Source organism: Mya arenaria, chromosome 9, assembly GCF_026914265.1.
Source record: "Mya arenaria isolate MELC-2E11 chromosome 9, ASM2691426v1".
Classification (NCBI taxonomy): domain Eukaryota; kingdom Metazoa; phylum Mollusca; class Bivalvia; order Myida; family Myidae; genus Mya; species Mya arenaria.
Window position 1 is genome coordinate 21,472,429 of NC_069130.1, and position 27,014 is coordinate 21,499,442.

At 36.9% G+C, this 27,014-nt stretch overlaps 2 protein-coding genes across 3 annotated transcripts in view; both read right to left on the reverse strand.

The window, feature by feature from the left end:
* The window catches only part of LOC128203179 (E3 ubiquitin-protein ligase MIB2-like), a 30,389-nt gene extending 15,206 nt beyond the window's left edge, over positions 1–15,183 (reverse strand). Inside the window, exons 1-10 of one of the 2 annotated variants that reach the window (XM_052904473.1) lie at positions 14,956–15,183; positions 14,066–14,189; positions 13,598–13,711; positions 11,728–11,899; positions 11,384–11,490; positions 8,455–8,652; positions 5,123–5,140; positions 3,355–3,542; positions 2,732–2,836; positions 771–875 (exon numbers count right to left, since the gene is read on the reverse strand). In XM_052904473.1, coding sequence (XP_052760433.1) covers positions 771–875; positions 2,732–2,836; positions 3,355–3,542; positions 5,123–5,140; positions 8,455–8,652; positions 11,384–11,490; positions 11,728–11,899; positions 13,598–13,711; positions 14,066–14,159 — 1,101 coding nt within the window. In that variant the 5' untranslated portion in view covers positions 14,160–14,189; positions 14,956–15,183. The remainder of the gene's footprint in view (positions 1–770; positions 876–2,731; positions 2,837–3,354; positions 3,543–5,122; positions 5,141–8,454; positions 8,653–11,383; positions 11,491–11,727; positions 11,900–13,597; positions 13,712–14,065; positions 14,190–14,955) is intronic. The other variant, XM_052904474.1, reaches the window with a different exon arrangement.
* A 3,657-nt stretch (positions 15,184–18,840) lies between these two features.
* LOC128245853 (uncharacterized) lies at positions 18,841–26,869 on the reverse strand. The gene is made up of 9 exons (XM_052964074.1): positions 26,656–26,869; positions 26,062–26,219; positions 25,494–25,649; positions 24,823–24,933; positions 24,116–24,226; positions 21,518–21,653; positions 20,374–20,439; positions 19,385–19,608; positions 18,841–19,038 (listed from the first exon to the last, which is right to left on the reverse strand). The coding sequence occupies exons 1-9, from the start codon at positions 26,867–26,869 to the stop codon at positions 18,841–18,843; spliced, it is 1,374 nt and encodes a 457-aa protein (XP_052820034.1).
* Positions 26,870–27,014: the final 145 nt, after the last annotated feature.

Here is a 27,014-nt window from a genome sequence, read left to right on the forward strand (position 1 = left end):
TTTTGATCATTTAAGTCAAATGAGTTAAACTCGATTATGCATTAAAATTGAAAAACAAATAGCAACAATTTATATTGTGCGCCTTTAACTGATTTTACCATAACATAAATAGTGTCCTTAGTTTTAATTATTATAAAAGACTTAATGGTGTTCAATAATTACGGGCTAGGATTCTTATGTATGAGACATAAAGCATTACATACCATAAAATAGACATTTAAACAATAAGACTAGTATTTAAAAAGCGTGTACCAGGGTGAGGAATCACGTGACTTTAATGGGTTCCCATATATATATGGAAGTAAGTGACGTAAGTTTCTAAATAACGTTTTTGACAGAAAAAAATAAGAAAAGAGTTCTACGTCTGTAAAAGACTGCTATTTTCTGTTTCTACATGTGTGAAATTCTTTAGATTTTCTTGTAGCTTAATGATGCAATCCTTGGCCAATACTTCTTTTTGACGGAATTTTTAGAACAATGCAACGCTGAAAATTTTGGCCAAGGATTGCATCAAAATTATTTATAAATTTAGATCACTTACTTTTTTGTTTACATCGGTTGTGACCCGTGGTTACCCATATGAGAACCCCTTTGAAGTCACGTGATTCCTCACCCTGGTGTACGTTAATTCTTAAATGCTTCAATGTTGTGTGATAAAATCACTTCATTGACACTGTAGGTATTGTGCATTCTGTATTGTTGTATTACTAGAGCGGACATGATAAGTATGAATCCGCCATAAATCAAACACTAAACTAGCCGTGTCGTACCTCTGTCATCTCAGATGTCCATCCGCCATGTTTCTTCTGCAGCGCTTCCGCTTTCTCCACTTCCGGTATGATGCGCACGATGTCACCGACCTTCAGAGACGGAACCTGAAAGAGGATTTGAAAATTGTTCCTCGTCAGTAGATATATTCTAAAAATAACAATAACTGTGTTATTTTTGCTATAATGCCATTCGAGCCTGTATAGAAGTTAACCATAAAAAAGTATTCACAACTGATTTCTCTCCGCCGCTTCCGGGGGTGGAGTACAAATTCTCAGAATAGTAATAAAGAGGTTAAGAAAACGCTACTTGTACGGGTACGTGTACGTATAAACTTATTTTTGTCCATTGCGTCATCAAGGGATATGCACATTGTGCATCAGTTCAACTGTTTGTACACTACGTCATCAAGGTATGTGTGCATTGTACATCAGTTCAACTGTTTGTACACTTCGTCATTAATGTATGTGTGCATTGTACATAAGTTCAACTTTTTGTGCACTTCGTCATCAATGTATGTGTGCATTGTACATCAGTTCAACTGTTTGTACACTACGTCATCAAGGTATGTGTGCATTGTACATAAGTTCAACTTTTTGTGCACTTCGTCATCAAGGTATGTGTGCATTGTACATCAGTTCAACTGTTTGTGCACTTCGTCATTAGTGTATGTGTACATTGTACATAGGTTCGACTGTTTGTGCACTTCGTCATTAATGTATGTGTACATTGTACATAAGTTCGACTTTTTGTGCACTTCGTCATTAATGTATGTGTACATTGTACATCAGTTCGACTGTTTGTGCACTTCGTCATTAATGTATGTGTACATTGTACATAAGTTCAACTTTTTGTGCACTTCGTCATTAATGTATGTGTACATTGTACATTTGTTCGACTGTTTGTGCACTTCGTCATTAATGTATGTGTACATTGTACATAAGTTCAACTTTTTGTGCACTTCGTCATTAATGTATGTGTACAATTTGCATCAGTTCAACTGTTTGTACACTACGTCATCAAGGTATGTGTGCATTGTACATCAGTTCGACTGTTTGTGCACTTCGTCATTAATGTATGTGTACATTGTACATAAGTTCAACTTTTTGTGCACTTCGTCATTAATGTATGTGTACATTGTACATAAGTTCGACTGTTTGTGCACTTCGTCATTAATGTATGTGTACATTGTACATTAGTTCGACTGTTTGTGCACTTCGTCATTAATGTATGTGTGCATTGTACATCAGTTCAACTTTTTGTGCACTTCGTCATTAGTGTATGTGTACAATTTGCATCAGTTCAACTGTTTGTACAATGTATGTGTACATTGTACATAAGTTCGACTGTTTGTGCACTTAGTCATTAATGTATGTGTACATTGTACATAAGTTGGACTGTTTGTGCACTTCGTCATTAATGTATGTGTACATTGTACATAAGTTCGACTTTTTGTGCACTTCGTCATTAATGTATGTGTACATTGTACATAAGTTCGACTTTTTGTGCACTTCGTGCAAGTTCACGTTTAAAGAAAGATTTCTCAAACGACTTTTTAAAATTCAACTGTAACGTATACATTAACGTGTATCAATTTCCACGTATAGGAACGCGTACGCGTGGTGTTGCACAATCCCTCTTAAATGAAGGACAAACATAAAATAAAATATTACACTGAGAGCTGTTTATGCTTATTGGTGAAATATTGTGTTATGTTGCTGCTGTTTTTTTCACTCTTATATAATGTTATTTCTACACGTGTTGATTTATGTTTTTTATTAACGTAGCGTCCAACATGCAAGGTTTAAATTATTTGAGATGACGTCACAAAAATGACGTTGTGTTACTTACGCGATTTTTCAAATCAAATCGATATTTCACTCGTATACATATATATAATTACCCCTGTGCAAATCATGAAAATATTGCTAGGTATAATACATATTGATCGGAAGTAGCATACCTTTCTGAGGGCTTCCGGGTTGAAGCGCCACTGCTTGTCGTCATAGTCGATCACACAGTCACCGTTCTCCTCGAACTTGCGTACCACCCCGTGTTGACCAATGTACTGCAAGTACGCACACGCGTGTATGTATTTTTTATATGTATCATTGTCTATTTTCCGGTTAAAACAGTACGGACTGATGGCTTAACAACAGTGTCTATGACCAAACTTTTTACTCTGTACCATGTTTATTGTGATGTTCTAATTGACATGTCGTAAGTTGCCAATCAAACAACCGGTTGACCAAATTAAGGATATTTGTTAAATAAAATATGGCTGCATTTATCATTAGCTGAAAAACTTCAACATATGATCTAAACACGTTGCAATACAGTCGAACCCCGTTGGCTCGAACTTCCAGGGACCGGCAAAATTACCTCGAGCCTCGGAATGTTCGAGTCAAGCGGGAATGCTTCCATGAAGCATAAAGAAATCAATACTTTACATCCAGCTCGATCAAACGAGGATTTCGAGCCAAGCGAGTTCGAGCCAACGGGGTTCGACTGTAGTTGCTTTGGTGATTTGTCAATCGTCATTACACTGTTATACACAATTAATCTATGACATTAAAGCTCACTTACATCCTTCATGCGCATACTCCAGCCTCCATGGCCCTTCTGCATCTCCTTAAGAGCTGCTTCCGGAAGTTCGACGCACACCTTGTCTCCAACCTGCGCCCGAGTCATAGTGGACGCCTGCCGCCGTATGGAGGGTTTAGGTTTCATGGCTGGCTTAGCGGTTGTTGACGTCCGTGTGACCGGGGTAGTGTCTGTATGCAATGAGTATTCATGATTTCATTACTATGTTTATTATATGTTATCCAGTATTAATCAAACCGATGAAACCATTTACCTAGCAAACTACATAAACTATCTTATGTATATATATGTTATCCAGTATTATAAAAAAAAATCATTTTAAAATTACTTGTAATACAGGATGTTTATACGGTACAGTTAAACACGCTATGTCGAACTCTGTTATCTCGAGGTTACAGTAAAACCGATTTATTTTCCAATATATAGGGTGGAATTTTCAAAGGTCACAGCGACTTCGACAACGCGAGTTTTAACTGAATGAATAACATTCAGATAGAAATATGGCAAAATCTAAAATAGATGTAGAAAAGATATTAGCAATTTTAATTTAACAGTCGTTGCATTCATCAGGAACCATTTAATATTGATGGCTATTTAATAAGAATTGTATTAAGTAATCAAATTTAGTAACATATTGCAGCAGAGTGCTTGTACTTTGATCATATGCATGCAGTTTGCATTCATTGTGTAAGGGAAATATGTGCTGGGGATGCAAATTACATACATGAAGGAGTCATAAATAAAAATAATAACCACCATCAAAATCGTCTACTAGACTGCATGAGGTGTCAATGACCATTGACATACTGACCTCAAATGAACAAGTGGTTGATACATTGATAAAGCACAAAATACCAATGAAGTTGAAATACCAGGGCCTTGGTGTTGCGATACTCGGATTATTTTGTGGACGAAGTTGTCCAAAGAAAAAAAATAACTTTGACCTTGGCCTTTGAACTACAGGCTGCAAGAGAAGTTCTATTTCCCATGGCCAAACTGTTATTATGTTATTATGCAGACAAAATGTGTATAACACCTTTGTCATTGACGTTGACGTTTGTCCTGCTGACTCTAAAACCTGAGTTCCCATCTCTACCGACCGACCGAACGGTCTCACGATATTAACTAACCTATTTGCCCCATCTTCTGCTTAAAGGCCTAGTTTAAGCCTTCTATAAGTGACCCCCGCACCCCACCCTCAAATCGGGGTATCGTACACAACCTCTGTGTATTGATCTTAATCTACTTGCCTTGATCCCTCTTATCAGATCGCCAATCTGAGTATCCTGCTGTGCAGTTTTAGAAGGTTGCATTATAATATTGGACCCTAAATGGCCCTAAGTCAATAAACCAATATACAGGAAATTGGTCCCTACGGTGACAAGTGCAATTAGCAGAAGATGCACAGCAGGGGATTATCATGCCAAACATTCCTTACACTAGGCTTTTAAGGGACATAGTTTCTTATATATTTTAAGAACATTTATGAACATTAGCTTAGGAGTGTTTTCAGCATTCATTTTGGAATAAGTTAGTTTTTAAAAGATATAAAATTGGTTCGTGTCAGGGTAAGTAAACTATAAATAACATAGTAAAAATAGGAAACGATATTAATATTGCCCATTTTACCTAAGTTAATTTAGACAGGAGGTAAGGCAATAATAAGGAAAACATATTATTATGATGTATAAATGCAAAATAAGGAAAAATACGGGAAAAAAGGAAAGCAATAAGGGCATGCTTATTCAACCTGGTTTAAAGTTGGTGTCTGAAAAAAAGAAAATGAGTTCGTTAAAAAAATCAATGGTATATGCATTTAGATAAAAAAAAACGGCTCTTGTGAAAATGACTTTAAAGGGAAGTATAGAAACTATAAGCAGATTTTTTGGAAAATCCAAAACCCTGTTTCCGAAATACGAACACCATATCAGAATCACAACAAGAGCGTCACAGGCCGAACGCAAAAGGCTCGTCGTTCGTTTCAGTTGGAAAAAAGGTAAAACTTAACTTGAATTACCAGAGCTATGTGGCTTTCTGTACAAAATTGGCGCATTGATATCTGGCAACCATATGTTTTAATTTACTTTTCCCTTTTTACCCTTAGCGGAACAAGAGGGGGCGCCTGGTGCGCTCCCGACTCCACCCCAAACCTAAAATTGTCCAAATTTACGTTTTATTTAAATATAAGAGATAAAAAAAATTACGCCCAAAATGCACCATTTCCGACTAGAAATTGTTAAAATTCGCATAGGGGACTATTCCGAATGCCCACTGTCAATCTTTTTAACCAAATACACTTCGGTTCTGAGGAAGGGGCGCAAATCAAAAGGCTACATTCCTAAGTTAAGCCCCTCTTTCGTAAAATCCTGGATCCGCACCTGTCAGTATGGTTGCTTTGTAATGGCCAAAGTTATCAGCACGAAAGCTATGGCAATATCTCGTCAAATGAATAAGATGGACGGTAAAAAGGATGACCCCAAAACCGTGCTATTGAAACAAATGCCAAACACGACAGAATCATTCATGTGTTGTGTTTCAATCTATAATTCACCTGATCACATCGCTGTTGCTCAAAATGTAAAACAAAAAGAACTAAAATGAATCTTACGTAAATTTGTGCACATTTTGTCATGAGATTATAAGTATGTTCAAAATAACATAAGCTTTTAACTCATTTGGCCTAATGTGATGTAATATTATTTGTTAACATTAACTACTTCACGCTTAAATTTAAGTTTATTGATGATATATCATTTGGTCGCATGATTTGATGTATTTATAATGTTGATCAGTTGCTTATATGAATTTATTGGACCTTGACTATGTTTAGAAACATGTTTCGTAATTATATTATGTATACGCATGGGCATTTTTGTTTAGATGTATTTGGAAATAAACTGTAAACTGTAAAAACTGTAATAGAACATTTTGAAATCGGTTTGGTATGTGCTAATATCAGATTCCTTTATGGTTCTTAACATTTGTATAAGCACTTTTTTATTTTTCCAGGAGCGTTTCGCTCCTTTCTGTTAATGATTACATAAATCGATGATGGGCCGTTTACTTAAATTTCTGACGTCAGTGTCCGACACAGAAATTTGAATTCAACTCGATTTGGAACAAATCATTGCACCCACTTAACTTCGGGATATTTTCTTTGCCGTATAACGTTAAATATAACCTCAGCAAATTGTATAACAGAAGTTTATACTTTGTCGCGGCTAAAGTTAGCCAAATGTGTATTGTATTGGTCAAAATTTATCCAATAATTACTATCGACGAATCAGGATGCTTGTACGAGTGGAGAGAGAAGTTGTGAAAAATAGCAGAGAGAGAGAGAGAGAGAGAGAGAGGAGGTAGTTGGAAGACGAGAATAAGATGTGAGAGGAGTGAAGAAGAAAGGAAGCCAACGGGTAACGGAGAGAGAAAGAGATGGATAGTTTGAAAACGAGAACAAAGATATGAGTGGGTGTAAAAATGAGAGGATTGAGGGAGAAAGGAAGCAAAGGGCAACGGAGAGAGAATGTGGGGAAACATAGGAGAGAGATAGAGGTAGTGGAGTGGAGAGAGAAGGTGTGCTGATGAGCAGAGAGTACAGAATAGGCTGGGATTAAGGCCAGCGAAAAAAGACCAGGGAATATGGGTGATGTTGGTAAAAGAGGTTTAGATGGAAGAGAGAGACACAATAAGGAAATATATTTGAAGGAAAGGATGGTAAGTGTATATCCATGAGAAAAGAGACAGAGAGAGATAGGTGAGCGAGACTGAGGATGGTAGAACGGAGCAGTAGATGAATTAATTCATCTTAGTTAAAAACGAAGGTGAGAGGAGATGGTTGTCGGGAAGGGAGAGATAGAACTTAAGAATAAGACGACAGGACAGATCTCGTGACATGCACGACCACATACGCATGTACGATGTGACTATGGAAGTCATGAAGGAAGAAAAGAAGACAGGTTTCGTACCATGCATTACCACACGTACGAGCGGTGGCTCTGCGGGCCGAGCTCGAGACCCAGCAGTTGCTAGTTCCCGGCCTGGGCGCTTGTGAGTTTAGTAGTGGTCACCAAGCAGGACACTTGTTGTTGTTTTCCGGGTGCTCCTGTTTCTCCAACAAGACTAGACTAAACTCTCGCACAACATCGTGCCAACGAGAGTGACTCAGTACAAGTTTATATAACTTTCCTCAAAATCGTTGTAAAATGAATACAATTTATAGGCACAATTTTTAAACACAAAACATTGTAATTTACTTATAAAGTGCCCCATGAAGTACTTCAAGCCTAGTTTACCTCTGTGTTGAAGGACCTCTTTACACAATTTATATAATGGCATTGCAAATTCAAGTGTTACTAGTATATAAGTAACGTATCACTAAAGTAATGGCATGGGGTAGGCTCTGTAGGTCGGGGTATTCTCCTAACATTACAAAGGTAACTCCCCTGTATCCAAGTCTATCTTTACACACACGCTTGTGTTCTCTATTATTTACATGTAGTTGTACTATACATTAATCGGTACTATAATTCATGGGTAATATGCATTAACGGGTTATATACATTAATGGGTAATATACATTAATGGGTAATATACAGTAATGAGTTAAATACATTAATGGGTTATATGCATTATTGAGTAATATATATTCATGGGTTGTATACATTAATGAGTAATATACATAAATGTGTATTATACATTAGTGGGTAATATACATTAATGAGTATTATACATTAATGGGTAATATACATTAATGGGTAATATACATTAATGGGTATTATACATTAATGGGTATTTAACAATAATGGGTAATATACATTAATGTGTATTACCCATTAATGGGTTATATACAGTGTATTTCATTAATTGGTTATGTACATTAATGGGTAATAAACATTCATGGGCTGCCCCTTATGCCAGTAACTTCTTACTTCCTACTTATTCCCGGTTCGGAGTTTGCCCGACACAAAACACAACCACTTTCCCACTTAGCCAAGAATGTCTTTACATTTACATTGGCTATAAGTCTTATTTATTAGCATACTATGACCGTCTAAACTCCCCTCTCAATTTCTCGGCACTTACTCATGGGCATTAGGTGGTCCCTGTAGTAATCGAGGCCCGGGGTTTCCTCCACACATTCCAGGTCCACCTTCCCCCTGTAGCCCAGTCGGTATTGGTTGGAGTCCCCAGATAGCCATTTGACCTTGACCGCGTCCCGCCATGGCCCCGTTGTCCCGTAGTTGACTACATCAGTTATGGTACCGACCTTTCCATCGCCGCCTGAACATTCGAAATAATATATTGCGCACATCAAGTCATCAGTCACAATGACTAAATTAGCATTTTCATGAATGTTAAAATACAAGAGGCCAATGTATGCATATCATAGGATAGTCTTCATTAACACTTGCGGACTTCACGCACGCATATGGACTTCACGCATATAGATTTTACGTTCGCAAATGGACTTCACACAAGTCATATGGAATTCATGCACGCATATGAACTTTACACAAGAGGACTTTACGAACGCATGAGGACTTTACACAAGAGGACTTCACGAACGCATAAGGACTTGACACAAGAGGACTTCACGAACGCATAAGGACTTCACACATATGGGCTACACGCAAGCATATGGGTTTCATGCATATGAAATTCCCGCACGCATATGGATCCTAGCATGCATATGGACTTCACCATAAGGACTACACGCAAACGGACTTCACGCACGCATATGAACTTCACGCATGCATACGGACTTCACGCATGCATATGGACTTCACCATAAGGACTTCACGCATACGGACTTCACCATAAGGACTTCACGCATACGGACTTCACGCACGCATATGGACTTCACCATAAGGACTTCACGCATACGGACTTCACGCATGCATATGGACCTCACGCATGCATATGGACTTCACGCCCGCATATGGACTTCACCATAAGAATTTCACGCATACGGACTTCACGCATGCATATGGACTTCACGCACGCATATGGATCCACGCATGCATATGGAATTCACCATAATGACTACACGCATACGGACTTCACGCAAGCATATGGACTTCACCATAAGGACTTCACGCATACGGACTTCACGCCCGCATATAGACTTCACGCACGCATATGGACTTTACCATAAGGTCTTTACGCATACGGAATTCACGCAAGCATATGGACTTTACCATAAGGTCTTCACGCATACGGAATTCACGCACGCATATGGACTTTACCATAAGGTCTTCACGCATATGTACTTCAAGCACGCATATGAACCTCACGCATATGGACTTGACGCAAGCAACTCGAACTTATACAATCGCGCAGATAAACCGAATGACAAAGTATTCCATAAATAGATTAGTTATAAATGAAATAAAAGCTCCATCTTCTCTTAAAGAGACACTCTTATTTAAAATCAATACATACACATGTATACCAAACATAAATTTTGACTGATAAACCTTAAAGTACTTACTAAATAATGCATTTATGGAAAATATTAATTACTGATAACAAGATTTTAACCGTGTGTTTAATAGCAGGAGGCGCAAAAATATTAAATGATTGGTCAATGCTAAAAGATTTACTGTGGTCTACTTTAGTCTCATAAAGTAGAAATACCGTGTTTTATGCTAATTTCTTTCAAATCAAACTCGGTATCCTTCATAAGAACTATTGTTTTCGACATTTATTCATCATTTTTGTAATATTAAAACATTTTATTAATTGTGGTAAATCTTGTTTGGGAGTAAGAGTGCATCTTTAAATTAAATCATTTTCCTAAGTTAACTATTTCAGTGGTCATATCATATCATAAATTAATAATGAATAATAAAAACATTATTGTCATGTAATAAACACAACTTTATTTTAAAACACGTGCACATCTCTTTAAATTTGACTTTGACAATTTAAGAAAATCGACTAAAGATAAGAAATGCCTTAAAGCTGCACTCTCACAGATTTACCGTTTTGACAACTTTTTTATTTTTTGTCTTGGAATGAGCCAATTTTTGTGTAAATATCTGAAACCAAGTGATAAATGACTGCTGACAAAAGGTCAGATCGCTGTTCGAAAATTGATGTGTGATGTCTTAAACCGTTACTAACGGTTTAAGAAAAACCCCATAAAACATCAATTTTTGAACATAAATATGAAAATCTGAATTTTTTTCAGCAGTCTAATATCACTGGTTTCCATGTATTTTCGAATAAATTGGCTCGTTCCAAGACAAAAAATAAAAAAGTTGTCGAAATGTTCAATCTGTGAGAGTGCAGCTTTAAAATGTTTTATGAATACATTCCAATGTTTCCGCTATTCAAATAATCTCTCCGTTTCACCCTGACACCCTTAGACGTTTCAAAAGCTTGCTTTAATAATTAATTCGTTATATATATATATACATGTTCAATCAAATGTCTTGCTATATTTAAGGAATGAATTGCAAGATTGTGTGGTTGATGTCATTATCCCCGATAATGACATAAATCACGCAATTCATTACTTATATTTACACCTTTTAAAGTTCATTATGCATTTCCAGAATTGATAAAACATATTTAATTTCATTTAATAAAACCATTCAGTAATTTTTTCGCACCCATTTTGTAAACAGAACGACCCGAACGTAACCGGAAACAGTTTTTCATATGTCGTCATAACAACTCGGGAATAATTAAACCACTTCATAGTTGATTTTGAACGTAAAATTGAAACACTAATGACAGCAATATATTAAACATATCATAACTTTATACTTTCAGCATGTTGATTTAAGTTGTTCGTGGCCTGCTGACACACAAAAAGCAATAACAAGTTAAAATACATTCAATTTACATGTAAATTATACGCGATCATTCGCGATATGAACATATCCAAAGATGTTGCCGTCATTGGATGCTTATCGCAATTGCCAAAAGGCAGTTCATAAGGATTAGCAGTTATGATATAAATACTACATCATAAAAATATCATTACATTATTTAAAATATATACCGTCCTGATTTCCGCTGTTCCAGTCTGCTCCCCGCTTCACCTTGGCGCCCTTAAATATCCCAAGGGCCCGCATCTTGTTGCTGATGGACCGCTTTTTCACCGGCATTCTAGTTTGAAAAGTAACCAAACATAATGAAAAAGGGTGTAGATTTAGTGAAAACTTGTATTTATACCATTCTCAACAATTACTTTGACTTCGCTTTTAAAACAGTTACATCAAAAAGAATGATCGCGAATGTCAAATGTGGGATTTATTTGTTTAACTTTGTGTATTTGTTTCGGGCGCGTTTTTATAAATGTATATACAAAAGTAATAGTCAGGCAAATTAAACTTATGTACTTACCCGCTCCAACCAGGAACGTCAACCCTGTTGAATTCATGTTGCAGCTCGTGTTGGTCTTTGAAGTAGCAGAGCGTGCACAGAGAGACGGACGGACAGGTCTTGCAGCGCCACAGGGTCCCTGGGAAATCGGATTCCTTGCATCCGCCGCACGTTTCCCCTTGGTGTTTGAGACCTTGACACGAGAATGATTAATTAATACAGCAAATAGTTAATACAATTGTGAGCTAACAGAAACACGTAGTTTAAATTTACCCCTACTTACGCGACTTACGCTGTATGTCCTATCTTTTGTAAGTCTGCCAAACGTTCCATGGTACCTTAACAGCGTTACCTGGAAAAATATTTCGCGTATAATATACCCAGCCCACTCAACTTACCCGCGGCGGCGCTGTCAAGGACGCGTAGCTTACAATTCTCCCTGCTTCCGGTTTAATACATCCCCGTTTGCCATATGACCCGTTGTATCTACACACCCGAAAACTATTTCCATTAAAACTTGCCCAATCCATTTATCTTACCCGCTGCGGTGCTGTCAAGGACGGGAAGCTCACATTTCCCTTCGCTTCCAGTTATATACTTACCCGTCTGCCTCATGACTTAGTGTGCCCCGACATAACCTATTTGTCCCCGTCATATTCCAAAGCCACTTCCTTTATAACGTTCCCAGCCCACTCAACCTACCCGCTGGATAGCTGTGAAGGACGCGTAGCTCACATTTCCCCTAACTTCCGGTTGTGTACGTCCACGTTTGCCCAAGTCTAAGAATACGCCGACAGCGTTACCAAAAAACTATTTCCATACAACATAACCGACCCACTCAACGTACCCGCTGCGGCGCTGTCCAGGATGAGATAATATCTCCCCCTGCTTCCCGTTCAAAACGCCCCCGTCTGCCCCATGTCCAAGTATAACCCGCCAGCATTAACCCCAAAACTACATCCGTTATTTCATACCCAGCCCACACAACTTACCCGCTGTGGCGCTGTCAAAAAAGTGTAGCTAAAGTTTACCCTCGCTTCCGGTTTTGTGCGTCCCCGTCTGCCCCATGTTCGATTTAAACTCGATGTATTTTACCCCAAAAACTACTTCCATTTTAAAGCTGCACGCTCACAGATTTACCGTGTTGACAACTTTTTTAATTTTTGTCTTGGAAAGAGCATTTTTTTTGCGTAAATATTTGCAAACCAATGACAAAAAATCAGATCGCAGATTTTCATATTTCCGTTCGAAAATAAATGTTTTATGGCTTAAACCGTTACTAACGGTTTAAGAAAAATGCATAAAACATCAATCTTTTAACTTATATATAAAAATCTGCGATCTGATTTTTTTTGTCAGCAGTCTTATATAACTGGTGTAGATGAATTTTCGCAAAATTGGCTCGTTCCAAGACAAAAAATAAAAAAAAGTTGTCAAAACGTTCAATCTGTAAAAGTGCAGCTTTAACATGACCAACCCACTCCAGGACGCATAGCTCACAATTCCCTTCGCTTACGGTTTTGTACGTTACCACCTGCCCCATGTCTAAGTAAACCCGACAGCGTTACTCAAAAACTACTTCCATTTCAACATAATCAACTGATATAACGTACCCGCTACGGCGCTGTCCAGGACGCGTAACTAACATTTCCGCCGCTTCCGGTTTTATAAGTCCCCTCTGCCTCATGTCCCAGAATAACCGAGAGCATAACACTAAAACTATTTCCATTATTTCATAAACAGTCCACACAACTTACCCGCTGCGGCGTTGTCCAGGATGAGTTTTCCCTCGCTTCCGGTTTTAAACGCCCCGTCTGTCCCATCTCCTTGAATACCCCGACAGCGTTTCCCACAAAATACTTTCATAACAACATACTCAGCCAACACTTACCCGCGGCGGCACTGTCAAGGATGCGTAGCTCACATTTCCCTTCGCTTCCGGTTTTGTATGTCCCCGTCTGCCCCATGTCCCACTGTACCTCAACAGTGTTGTCTTCGTTGTTGTCTGTACGAAGGTAGAAAGATGAAAGGGTGATATATTTATACTTGTTTTATATTCCTAAATATTTGTATATCGCCTTATCAAATTGAAAAAAACGAAAGTCACTAACGCAATTATTCGCAACATCAGGGGAAAAAAGAAAAAGGTTTCCTTGGAATTTCGCCGACAAAGCAACTGAAATGCTATATGAAATAGAACAAGGGATTGATATCTCGTTCGTATATTTAAGGGAAAAAAGCCTAAAAATGTTTTTTATCGTTTTACATTAGGAATCAAATATCCACAAAATACTGCTTTACAGCAATGAATTCAATTTTAATTTCACGTGTGTTTTGATGAGTCATGACAGGAAGTAACCTGTAACAGTCCCCACGTGACCCTCGCCTCCGTCTTCCTCGCCCCCAGTCCAGTCCGGCCCCCGGACAACGCGGATACCATCTACCAGCGCCATAGCAACTAAGTCTGGTTTACCAGTTATTTACTGAAAAAGGAGATGTTGAGGGTTCATTGAATCCCGTACTTATCGCCCATTTTCTATTTAGGCCAGCTAGCAGGGCATATACGTAACAGTTATGTTTATGGTTAAAATATGTATCTGACCCAAAAATGCAGTTTAATTTGTTTTAAATTTCGCAATCGACTGTTTTGCCTGTGTCTTTTTTTAAATTTAACATTTAATGATGCGGACGTAGTCGTCATCATCATCATCATCATCATCATCATCATCATCATCATCATCATCGTCAGCAACAACAACAGCAGCAGCAGCAGCAGAAACAGCAACAGAAGCAGCAGGAGCATTCATCATTCATCATCAACAACATAATCATCATCATCATCATCATCATAATCATTTATCTACGAAAATGCCGGGGAAAAACATAAAAGAAATATAGTTTTGTTATTGTTTTGTCATTAAGCAGTCTGTGACTTTATTTCATTCCTGTAATTGTTTTTTTTATTTACTGATGAAGGCGTTATGCCAAATAGTTTTGTGTGTGTGTGTAATAATTTATATAATATTTGAAAAGAATAAGACAAAAACATTATAATTATAAATAAGGCTAAATTGTAAGTATTTTGCATATCTTTTCAACGACATTGTTACTTAAAACATTTCATTGAAAATGGAAACACTAAATAACATGTATTTGATATGTTTATTGGTTATTTTCGTTTTGCATTGAATGTTTAGGTCCTTTTAAATTCCGAACAAGGAAGTTCAATTTCGAGTTACTTTTTATTACCTTTTAGCGTTTAAAATATCAGTAGATGTGTTTAAACTCCAATATTTCTCTGCTTTTCATCTGCTTAGCTTATAATTCTCTCTATGTTTTCTTCATTTCTTGTGTCCGTTTAATAGTAAAAAAACGTAATTTCATCATTCCTTTTGCAAACTAGAATTTCCATCCAGCTTTCTACTTTCTCTTTGCATAGGTTTAGTACAATATCTTTCAAGCGGATTTTACTTCCTGCTGTTGACGTAGCGATTGTGAAATATCGGGACTAATTTAAGCGCATCGATAACTATGTGCGTTTAAATAGTTTACAATGCTAATTTAACCGTAACGAAACAAGTCATACACAAATGAGGATTGCAATAAGCAAAAGAAGGGTTAAAAATAATTAGTTTAGGTGATTGTGTTTACTTCATAACCTTTTTGGCTTGAATAAAAAAGATCTGAGGTTGTATTTATTACGCATCTGAGTGAAAATGTTCATCTTAGTGAAACAAATATTAAAAACTGAATTTAAAGCAAATTAACATTGTTTCTTAAACAAGACTATGAAAAAAACAGGAATAAGATAAAAAAAAATAAAGGCATATGAATAAATTTTATGAAAATTTGAGGGTATTTAAAAATTATAATCAAGTTGAAATGTTTAAGTAAGACACTTCATGAATACCAGTAACATATTATTATCTTGAATACCAGTAACATATTATTTTAATTTGACGTGCGAAAAGAGTATAATTCCTTCCACAGCTTGTACCTATGCTAAACTTAATCGTCCTTATACGATTGACATCATCATACATTTTGATCTGTATTGAGTGCAAGTAAGACAGCAATATTATATAAATCCGACGTAACATTACAATATGTGTCTAACAATATGTTCAAAATCCGGCAAACAAGTCATGCATTCAAGCGTCAAACATTGATATTTAAAACAAGTATTTTTCTGTCATAGGCGTTCTGCATGGTTGTATATAGAACCTACCGTAATGTGTATGTGCATAAGTATTAAATATTTACATTGGCTTAGTCATTTGTACAGATAACACTCAGTGTTCATACTTTATAACACGCACGAAGTTATGACGATATTGTTAAGTTCAAAACTGCGCTCCGATTTTATTAACTTCATTTATTACTTCTAATGGTGTTACTTGCTGATAATCTGTCAAACAGATAATAAAATTGCATTAATCGTGTCATTTTGCAACAAAGCGAAAGTCAATTTGTATTGACCAAATTTAAACTGTTCAAGCAGTAAGTTTCGGAACAAGAGATTCGTGTGTAATGCACCAGTCAATTGTAACCACGGTCCCCCCAGGTCCGGGGAATAGCGGGGACTTTGACTTGCGATCCAGCCAACCCCGGGTAAAATCCCCGCCCTGCGGGGACGAACTGATGGTAAAACCCCGGCCAAATGCCCCCACACCCCAGAGACTCTATATAAGGCTATATATATCTCCGCTAAATTTGGCCCTAAGACAAAACCACCGCGGTCACCTGGCCCTGCGCGGCCACCTGGAAAGTAAAAACACGGCCCTTTTCCCGGTTATCCCCAGTATACCCCCGGACCTGGGGGGGGGGGGCGTGGTTGCAATTGACTGGTGCATAACCGTGCCGGGATTTCAAGCTACGGTTGATGTAACCTCAATGCGAACTGTATCTTTGTGGATGCTTTGAGGGGGTTTGAGCCCGTCTGTTTAGCAGTAAGTCCATAGTAACACGCCAAAATGCTGAGTCGCTGAATGCAGACGTTTTTTTAGACTATCTGCACATGCGCGCAGGTATTCATAAGACCACAAACTCCAAAAAACTACTTCTATTCATGTCGTTTTAACCCATTTTTTTTGTCTCAATGCGCTCTATGTTTAGCAGAATGACGTCGAAATCATAAAAATAGATTGATTTTGTTGCAGTCCGAGTATGAGTTTTTGCTTGTTCGGCTAAATCCGCGCTGTAATTATGTATCCGGGCGTTTTATTTTTAGCAGAATATAACTATTTTTAGATCGTTATAGTTATCAGATTAATGAGGGTCAAGATAGGAGGCTCTGGTAGGAAGATAACATATTGATATTCCCTCTGAGTTTAGCCCATGATGTTTCAGAAATGATTACCGACCGCAAGTGTCCCATCGCCTGCAGGATTTTTTATTATAACCTGACGCTTTTTTATTTGACTTTTATGAGATAAGAAACAAAAATAATTGTCTAAGTTTAAAATAGTTGTATCTCAGGTTTCGCATTGCTAATGCTTCAAATACTATACATTGTAATTTACCTGCAACACAATAACAGGATACTATTCATTCTATGATTTAAGGCGTTTATATTTCTGATGAGATGTTTTCATTTTTTTCATAAAAGCTTCGTTCCGGTGTATTCTTGGCATAGTTTTAGACATTAGGCTTTCAATTTATATAAGCACACATGCCCGGATACGACAGTGAGTCATGCATACGTTTGGTGAAGCAAAGTAGTTCGGATTAAAACTGTTTAACATCCAAAGAGTACGAAGCATTCATAACAGCACTAGTACTATTTCTACACAGGTACTTACATAAAACATTAATAACATTACATTTATCAATAATTAACTTTAAAAAGCACAATCATAATCTCATTCATAAAACAGACAAGTTCCGATAATCTAAAAATAGATTCAACTACATTAACTGACCGGTATTCTAAACATAGTTTCTACATACATTGACTGACCACATGTTTGTCCTCACTGCGGGAAAACGACCATCTGATAAGTTCTGCATTTTAAAAGGTATTATTGCTAAAGTTCCTCGTAAAAATAGAATCATTTTCCTTAAAGAATTAAAACGTGTAAGTTCATAAAACTTGTCTAACGTATGCTATCTAATCAAAACACCGAAAAACCTTTAGACGCGATTGAAAAGAGCATTTACTGTAACTTCAAATACATGGGGATACGTCGACTGGAGTGATAAGCTGTGTATTTTGAATGAAATTATTGCTGAAGTTGTCTGTAAAAAATGATTTTCCCTAAACAAAAGGTGTATGTTAATAAAAGGAAATGATATATGTATGATGTATTGTATTTTCCTATCGTATGGTATCTAATCAAAGCAACGAAAAACCTTTAGAAACGCTTGAAATGGGGCATGCATTGTAACACTAAATACATGGGAATATGGGGATTACGACGATTGAAGTGACATTTACAAAAACAAAATGACACAAGACGCCATAAAGATATAGATATGTCTGTTTCCTTGCCCAGTGTGGGCACAAGCGCTCTCGGCACATTTTTCACTTTTATTTATTCAATTTGCAACTCTCACATATTTGCCCGCAGATAGTCTTTCAGCGCCTCGCGCTTTGATTTTTATCTGTGAGTCGATCGACAGGATATAGATGTTGCACTTGAAATTCAATTTTCAAGAGTTGGGATGACTTAAAGCCAAATTCAATTCAAAACATAAACAGTACGGTACATGTTATGGCAATTGTTTGTTTATTTTGGAACACGCGTTCGGGAAAAAGTGTGAAATTATGACCTCGAGGGAGCCATAAGGTTTTGTGCACGATTTGTGTACTTGGGACCGAGGATATTGCTCGACTGCTCGACATAATTAGGTTTCGAGGCAGCGTGGGTATATTTTATATGAAAATAGAAGGAAAAAAGTTCGGGACCAAGCTCCGACCTCGAGGGAACGCCGGTTCTCGAGCGACCGCTTGTTCGAGGGAACGCAGTTTCACTGTACTTGATTTATGTACTAGTATCTAAATGGAAGACCAAAAATAACATGAATTAAATGTAAAACGAAAATATATTCATTTTAAAGAACGTATTTTATTCGCCGATTTTGTTGTATTGACGCTTCACATTATAACACAATCACATAAGAAATCAGGGAATATTAATAATTATAAGACTGTGTTGACCCTGGACTCTGATATTCCTGAACATGGTAAAACTGTGGACTCGGCGATGAGATCTCATTATCATTGTAATGTTCATACGCATTGTTGTATTGGAATTGTTCAGGCGAGAAGCTATTGTCTTCGAGGTAGGGTATCTCATCTGATATTGGAAAGGTAGGTAACCCTCTATCAGCCTGAAATTAGATGAAATAATATTCAACAAATTCACATTCCTGCTTAAAAACCAAACAGGCAATGGTTTTCATGTAAGTTAAATTGAAACGTAATGAAAATAAATTTAACCATATATAAAGAAAAACTTTCTACGATATGTTTTCGAAAGGTTTTTATTTGATAATTGGTTGTTAATTACGGCACATACTTTGACGGTTGCTCTCAAAACTGTAGTTTCCGTTTAAGTATACATAGGCAGATTATAGCAACAACAAAAACGCCTGACAAGCAACCCCAAGCAACATAATTGCAACATGTAATATAATGTTACAAAAGTGACTAAAACACAATTCAAATTTAATTTACCCTTATTTTCTTAAGGACCATTCTTTTGGCATCTCTCCATTGCTCTCTTGCTTTTCTTGCGCGCTTTCGCAATTTGATTCCCATCTCATATTGCGCCCGCGGAATCATTTGCCTATTCAGAAAGGCGACCAACGTTGACAATCCGATCAGAAGTAATGTCAGGAAAGCAACCCCAATCATGAAAACACCCAAGATAGATTGACAATAGGAGCCAATGGCAAAACCTGAAAAAAGAAAGAGTACAAATTGATTTTAAAGTACAGTCGAACTCCGTTTGCTCGAACTCGCTTAGCTCGATCTCCTCTTTGCTCGAACTGGATGTGAAGGTCCGATTTATATATACTAAAGGTAAACATTCCCGCTTGGCTCGATTGTTCCAAGGCTCGAGATATTTTTTATGACCCCTGGGACTTCGAGCCAACCGGGTTTGACTTTACAGTCGAAACCCGTTGGCTCGATATCCCAGGGATTGGCTAACATAGTTTGGGCCTTGGAAAAGTCGAGCCAAGCGGGAATGCTTGTATAGAGTAAAAATATATCGGTTCTTTACATCAAGTTCGAACCAATGAGGAAATTGAGCCGAGCGATATTGAGCCAACCGATTTCGACTGTATCTCGTATGTAGCCAAAATGGCCCCAATTAAATCCCGCATAACATCAGTACGCTAAGCCCACTTAATTTGTTTTGGCATAAATTCTGTAATTTTTCGATTATGGGATTTCTGAATCTTTCATACTTATTAATCTCTATTCATAATGACGATTAAATCTATTTTCATTTTTTTAAAAATAAAGTTAAAGTAACTAATTATGCTAAAACGAAATAAGCATCAGATATTTCTAGAAAAGGTACTCAATAAACCGTACAATAAAAACAAAAAAAAATCATCTTAATATATGATCTAAATCAGGTATTTTCTGTGTGTTTTGTTTTAATTTGACATCAGAACTACTTTAATAACGAGTAATTAGTGAAGTAAATTTGTTACCTGACTTTCCATTGCAGACAGCGGTTTCAACACAGTTGGTGTAGTAAAACTTTAAAACGGATTGTTCTAAAAATAGAATATAAATAGAATGTATTACCGCTTATAGGGTCTAAGATAGAAAAGAAATAAAATATATAACCGCTTATGATATACGCTTTATATAATATCAAAATATCAATGTTTGGAATTTTAGTTTACAGACACTACAGAAGACCATGTGATTACCACTGTGTCCACATGGTTATAAAATGTTTTATGTTTGAAATTGTTCGGCGGCAACCACTTGTGTTTCACAATTTCCTAATAAATAAATAAAATATGTGCAAAGTTCCTTGAACAAAAAGACGTTATTTTGACCACTTTAACTTTCAATTCGAGATAATTGAAACAGTCGAGGGTATGTCTTGGTCACATAAATGGGTATGCCTTTAACTAAAGCTAAACAGACAGTTTGAATTAATAGTTTCGCATACTGCTGGTACTCTAACAACCAAAAAGGCTGAACAACTCAGTATACAGGAGCAGGTGTACCAACACGAAGTCGTCCCTTTGTGAAGTAGTCCCACTATGAAGTCGTCCCTTTGTGAAGTAGTCCCACTATGAAGTCGTCCCTTTGTGAAGTCGTCCCACTTTGAAGTCGTCCCTTTGTGAAGTCGTCCCACCATGAAGTCGTCCCTTTGTGAAGTCGTCCCACCATGAAGTCGTCCCTTTGTGAAGTCGTCCCTTTGTGAAGTCGTCCCAGTATGAAGTCGTCCCTTTGTGAAGTAGTCCCACTATGAAGTCGTCCCTTTGTGAAGTAGTCCAACTATAAAGTCGTCCCTTTGTGAAGTAGTCATACTATGAAGTCGTCCCTTTATGAAGTAGTCCCACTATGAAGTCGTCCCTTTGTGAAGTAGTCCCACTATGAAGTCGTCCCGGATTCGGAGTAGTCATCCCATGGTGCTGGGTAAGTGTGGTGTACAGTATCGTGAGATCGAAAGCATTGTTATACATCTTCGGACTTTTAGTCAAATTTTGATTACACTTCATGTTCTAAACTGTTTTAACCCTAATTCAACGGCGTCAAAATATACGGGACGACTTCTCCAGATATGGTACAACCTCGTGTTGGTACGACTTCTCTTGTAAAGTTGCAGAAACGTACCTGTTTGATCAACACACATTAGATCCCCGTGGATTGTAATGTTATCATCCAAGGCGTCCTCAAGCCAAACAAGCTGGTCACAGGAGCAGTACCAATCAATGTTAAATAGAGTTACTTCAGCGAGTTTGTCAAGTCCCTGAAAATGTAGTAATACTGTCGCTGGTTGGTTGGAATGTATAAGGTGTCCACGAGGAAGACCTAACCAATCATGAAAAGGGTGGATTGAGTAGGGAAACTCAAGTCCCTGAAAATGGAGTAATACTGTCCCTGGTTGGTTGGAATGTATAAGGTGTCCACGAGGAAGACCTAACCAATCATGAAAAGGGTGGATTGAGTAGGGAAACTCAAGTCCCTGAAAATGGAGTAATACTGTCGCTGGTTGGTTGGAATGTATAAGGTGTCCATGAGGAAGACCTAACCAATCATGAAAAGGGTGGATTGAGTAGGGAAACTCAAGTCCCTGAAAATGGTGTAATACTGTCGCTGGTTAGTTGGAATATATAAGGTGTCCATGAGGAAGACCTAACCAATCATGAAAAGGGTGGATTGAGTAGGGAAACTCAAGTCCCTGAAAATGGAGTAATACTGTCGCTGGTTGGTTGGAATGTATAAGGTGTCCATGTGGAAGACCTAACCAATCATGAAAAGGGTGGATTGAGTAGGGAAACTCAAGTCCCTGAAAATGGAGTAATACTGTCGCTGGTTGGCTGGATTGTATAAGGTGTCCATGAGGAAGACCTAACCAATCATGAAAAGGGTGGATTGAGTAGGGAAACGCAAGTCCCTGAAAATGGAGTAATACTGTCGCTGGTTGGTTGGAATGTATAAGGTGTCCATGAGGAAGACCTAACCAATCATGAAAAGGGTGGATTGAGTAGGGAAACTCAAGTCCCTGAAAATGGAGTAATACTGTCGCTGGTTGGTTGGAATGTATAAGGTGTCCATGAGGAAGACCTAACCAATCATGAAAAGGGTGGATTGAGTAGGGAAACTCAAGTCCCCGAAAATGGAGTAATACTGTCGCTGGTTGGTTGGAATGTATAAGGTGTCCATGAGGAAGACCTAACCAATCATGAAAAGGGTGGATTGAGTAGGGAAACTCAACATTAAAGGCGCACAATATAGGTTGACGCTATTTTAATGCATTATCATGTTTAACTCATTTGAATATAATGATAGAAATAAAAACCCAAATAGATTTAGGTACAGATAAAACAAGCCTTAATAAGTGTGTTTGGGGTTCCCAGTTTTAGTACAATGATGCTTTTTTATTATGAAACTCTATGATCACACAGTTTTAAACCTATTATTTGCTAAGGCAGACTGTGTGTGAGGCTCATAGTTTCAAACAATAACTGCATCGTATCTTTGAAAAGATTTTGCATTAGGTACTCTGATTTGTACTCAATCGTCAGCAGACAGAGTTCGGATCCCTAATCTTTGAAGTTCTTGGGGGTTACCTATTAGTTTATTATCATTTGTTTTATTATTAAGTTTCGTCAAGTTAATGCATACTTTGATAAGATTTACCTTTTACGTTTTTAATTTATTTAGAATTATTGGGATAAGAGTAAGGTTGTGCACGCAAACTGGTTTAAACCCCAGAAAATTTACATTTTTTACTGACCGTTCCAAGGCGGTACCTATCAATTTTTGATAAACACACGTAGTTTTATAATATATATGCACTGTGTTTTTTGGGGATTTTTGTGCTGTTGCTCAATTGATCTTGTTTGTGATTTTTGTTTTTGTGTTATGTCTTTGGCGTTTACCCTGTGCCATTAAACGGGGCTTATATTTAAACTTCTGCTTCTGGCTTCTGAGCCTGTTTCTGTAGTTTCTCATATATTTTTTAATTAAAAGCGTCTTAGCCACAACTTTTCCTATTACAAAAACGCCAATTTATCGCTATTACTTTTTATCTGTACATAAATCATATTGTTTGTTTTGTGTTGATCATTGAAAATGAGTAAAATACGATTTTGCATTAAAATGATTTTATTTTGCATCAACCTTTATTGTACGCCTTGAATAAGGCCTAAAAAATACATTTGGTTCGGGTTACCCGACCCTACCTATGGAATAGGTGCCGACCCTACCGTTTTTATAGTCAGTTTGAAAAAAAAAATGAAAAACTAAAAAAAAAAAAAAAATCGTTTTTTTTTTCAATTGCTTTTCAATATGTAGTTTAAACCTTAAATGCTTAAACAGAAGATAACTTTAACACCATTCTCCTATGATGAAAATGATATTCTTATATAAAGCCTAATAAAAAAAATAAAAAAGCCTACCTACCCTACCTATTTTTGAAAAGGATGTAACCCTAACCAAACAATGTTTTTTAGGCCTAAGTGTTATTTCCAGATATAAAATCCCCAGTATCGGTAAACAAGAACCTTTTCAAATATATAGTCAAAATATTTGAATTCGGAAAATAGTATGTACCTCATATTCATTAGATATATATTAGATATATATGTTCAAATACTTTTTACTAATCATTTGGGCCTGTCGCTATTAGACATCGCTATTATCCGTTATACTGAAGGTTAATTAAAACGTGTGCTTCCCAAACATATCTCTGTCACAATGTTCTACCTTGAATATTTCTCCCGGCAACTCGGTGAACGTGTTATCGCTGAGGTCAATACTGGTCAGTTGTAAATTGTACGCAAACGTGTCTGTTGTCAAGGATGAAATGTTCGCTCCCTGAAAAATATTGAATGTATATCACACTGTTTGGACCATTTTAAAAGATAATCTTTGGCTGAACATATATTTCATAGCATTCAAGTGTTATTTGCTACAAACAGCACCCTGTCCTTTTTAGTGCGTGGATTTCATGTAATTTTAATTTCCAAACATACAGTTTTATTATCAGAAATATACAGTGGAAACTCCCAATTTTCTTAAAGATGCACTCTTACTCCAAAGTAAGATTTACAACAATTATTAATTATTGTTTGAATATTCCAAAAAAAGATGAATAGTCGAACACGTTGGTTCTAATGAAGAATACCGAGTTTAATTTGAAAGAAAGGAGCATAAAACACGGTATTTCTACCTTATGAGAATATCGCAGACCACAGTAAACCTTTTAGCATTCATCAATCATTTAATATTTTTTGAGTTTTAAGCTATTAAATACACGGTTGCAATCTTGTTATCAGTAATTAATAATTTCCATTAATATATTATTTAGTAAGTAGTTAAAGGATTATTATTCAAAATGTATGTGTGTTATACATGCGTATGTATTAATTTTGATTAAGAGTGTCACTTTAAATAAAAACAGACAAACTTACCCTTAGCGCTACTGAGGTGAGGTTTTTGAAGAAATACAGGAGGCCCGTTGTCACTGTTCCGTCAACAAACTGTGAGTATAAAACCTCAAACCGACCCTGGGTCCGAGGAAACTGGAACATGTGATATCAACATGATTACGCCACACGTGGAAATATTACTTTTGGCGTTCATTCAATGAAATAAAATCGACATCATAAATTCTGCTTAATAACTCATACACGAGAAGTAGGAATTTAAAAAGAGCATAAACAAATTGTTGGTGTAAAAGCTGCACTCTCACAAATAGAAAGTGTTGACCTTTTTCATTTTATTTTTTTGACTCAGAATCATGTGATTTTTGCATAAGCCCCTTCAATTCAGTGATTTATGATTACTCACAATAGAACATATCTTAATTGTTTGGTAAACTGCAGATATTTTCATTTTTCTTAAAGCGTTAGTTACGCTTTTAGCCATAAAGCATCAATTTTGAAACGTATATATGAAAACTGCGATCTGCTTTGTCGGCAGTCTTATATCACTGGTGTGACATTGACGCAAAAATTGGCTCATTCAAAGACAAAAAAGAGGGAAAAGAAATTGTCAAAACAATCAATCTGTGAGAGTGAAACTTTAAGAACTGAAAGGAAATTCTGTCACAGTTTGTTCAATGTTCTGTGACCAAACAGACCTGATGTAAACCGGATGTAAGCCTCTCAACACTGAGATTGTATAAGACGCCCACATCAATGAAGTCAATACTTCCACCCTCGAACGAAAAATAGTCCAGCTGTGTAAAGATGTCGATGGTATCGGTCCCGATGTACAGCACATCGCAGTTTCGAACCTAAGATGTAAGGAATGTGTTCATAAATAAAATGTCTTAAGAACTTGAATAAATGATGACTAAATACGTTTATAAGTACCTTTTTTATTATTTTTATTTTATTTTTATAAGGCACGACTATTTCACTGTTATTTCGAGGTAATTTCCTTTGTATATCATATATGTTAGTGAACTAAGCTTGATTATGTTATAAAGGACTTTAGTTGTTTGAGAAAATGGGGCATCGTCTTCTTGGTATTTTTCAATTAAATAAAATGTGTTCATTAATATGAACATATTGGGACCGATTTTAGCGAAAGTTTAAACAAACAAATAATAGAACAGTATAAGAATTAAGCGACGAAATAGTACAAAACTTGTGCCAACAAAGCTTAAACAAACCGTTGTTTTGTTTCCAACGTTGGCCACTTACCTTAAACCACTGGACATATTCCATGTGATAGAACGATCCACGGTCTATGTATGCGGAGCCAGCCCACCCACAGTCTATTGTCAAGGCGGCTGGGTGGTTTGAGTCAAACTGATTCTCAGGGATCGTGTCAAAACCCGTGCTAAAAACACGTCCATCACCTAATGATCGAAAAACTGATTAAACTAAAATACTTTTTAAGCTGTGTGTAGAGCTTGCTCAGAACTTTACAGCCACATAGTCAAATGTCACGGCCGCTTGATTTTGCCGCAATGTCATTAAGGGGTCGTGTCATAGTTCGTGCAAAAGCACAACCGTCCTCTAAAATATAATGTTTATAGTTAGGTTTAACTCGAGTTGACTAGTTTGTAACATGTGTTTAGGCGTAACGACTTCTGCAATGCTAACAAACGACGGTCCATTGAAAACGCATTCTCTTTCATCAGAGTTTCGATCGTGATAAATAGTGAACCTAGCTTTCAAAACCTCAACTCCCTTTATATTACCAAAATCAGTAATAATATTTGGTACACATTCGTTTTGTAATTTATTTATAAACAAAACGGTGTTACTAAAACCGACTCTTGAAGAACTTACCAATATATGGCAATAAACCATTTAAGGTGAGTGTAAGCCGCTGCGGTACAGTTGTGAAATCGTTGTATTCTATTGGTCGATCTGATGACGTCATAGAAGCGTAGTCACATGTGTAGACGTCATCACTGTATGTGCACTCGGTCGGCCCAGTCTCTGCACTGATCCATTGCGCATCTTTTAGGATAAAGGCGAGTACAACGAGCCGTGCATACATTTTTATATTGCAGTTATTTGAAGCTCCTCATTGATAACGCGTTACACAAGCAACATCACGATGGTACCCTTTAAAAAGAAGAATATAATATAAACCGAAATTTAAGATACGTATATGAAACCTTGCAGTGTTTTTTCAAACGATT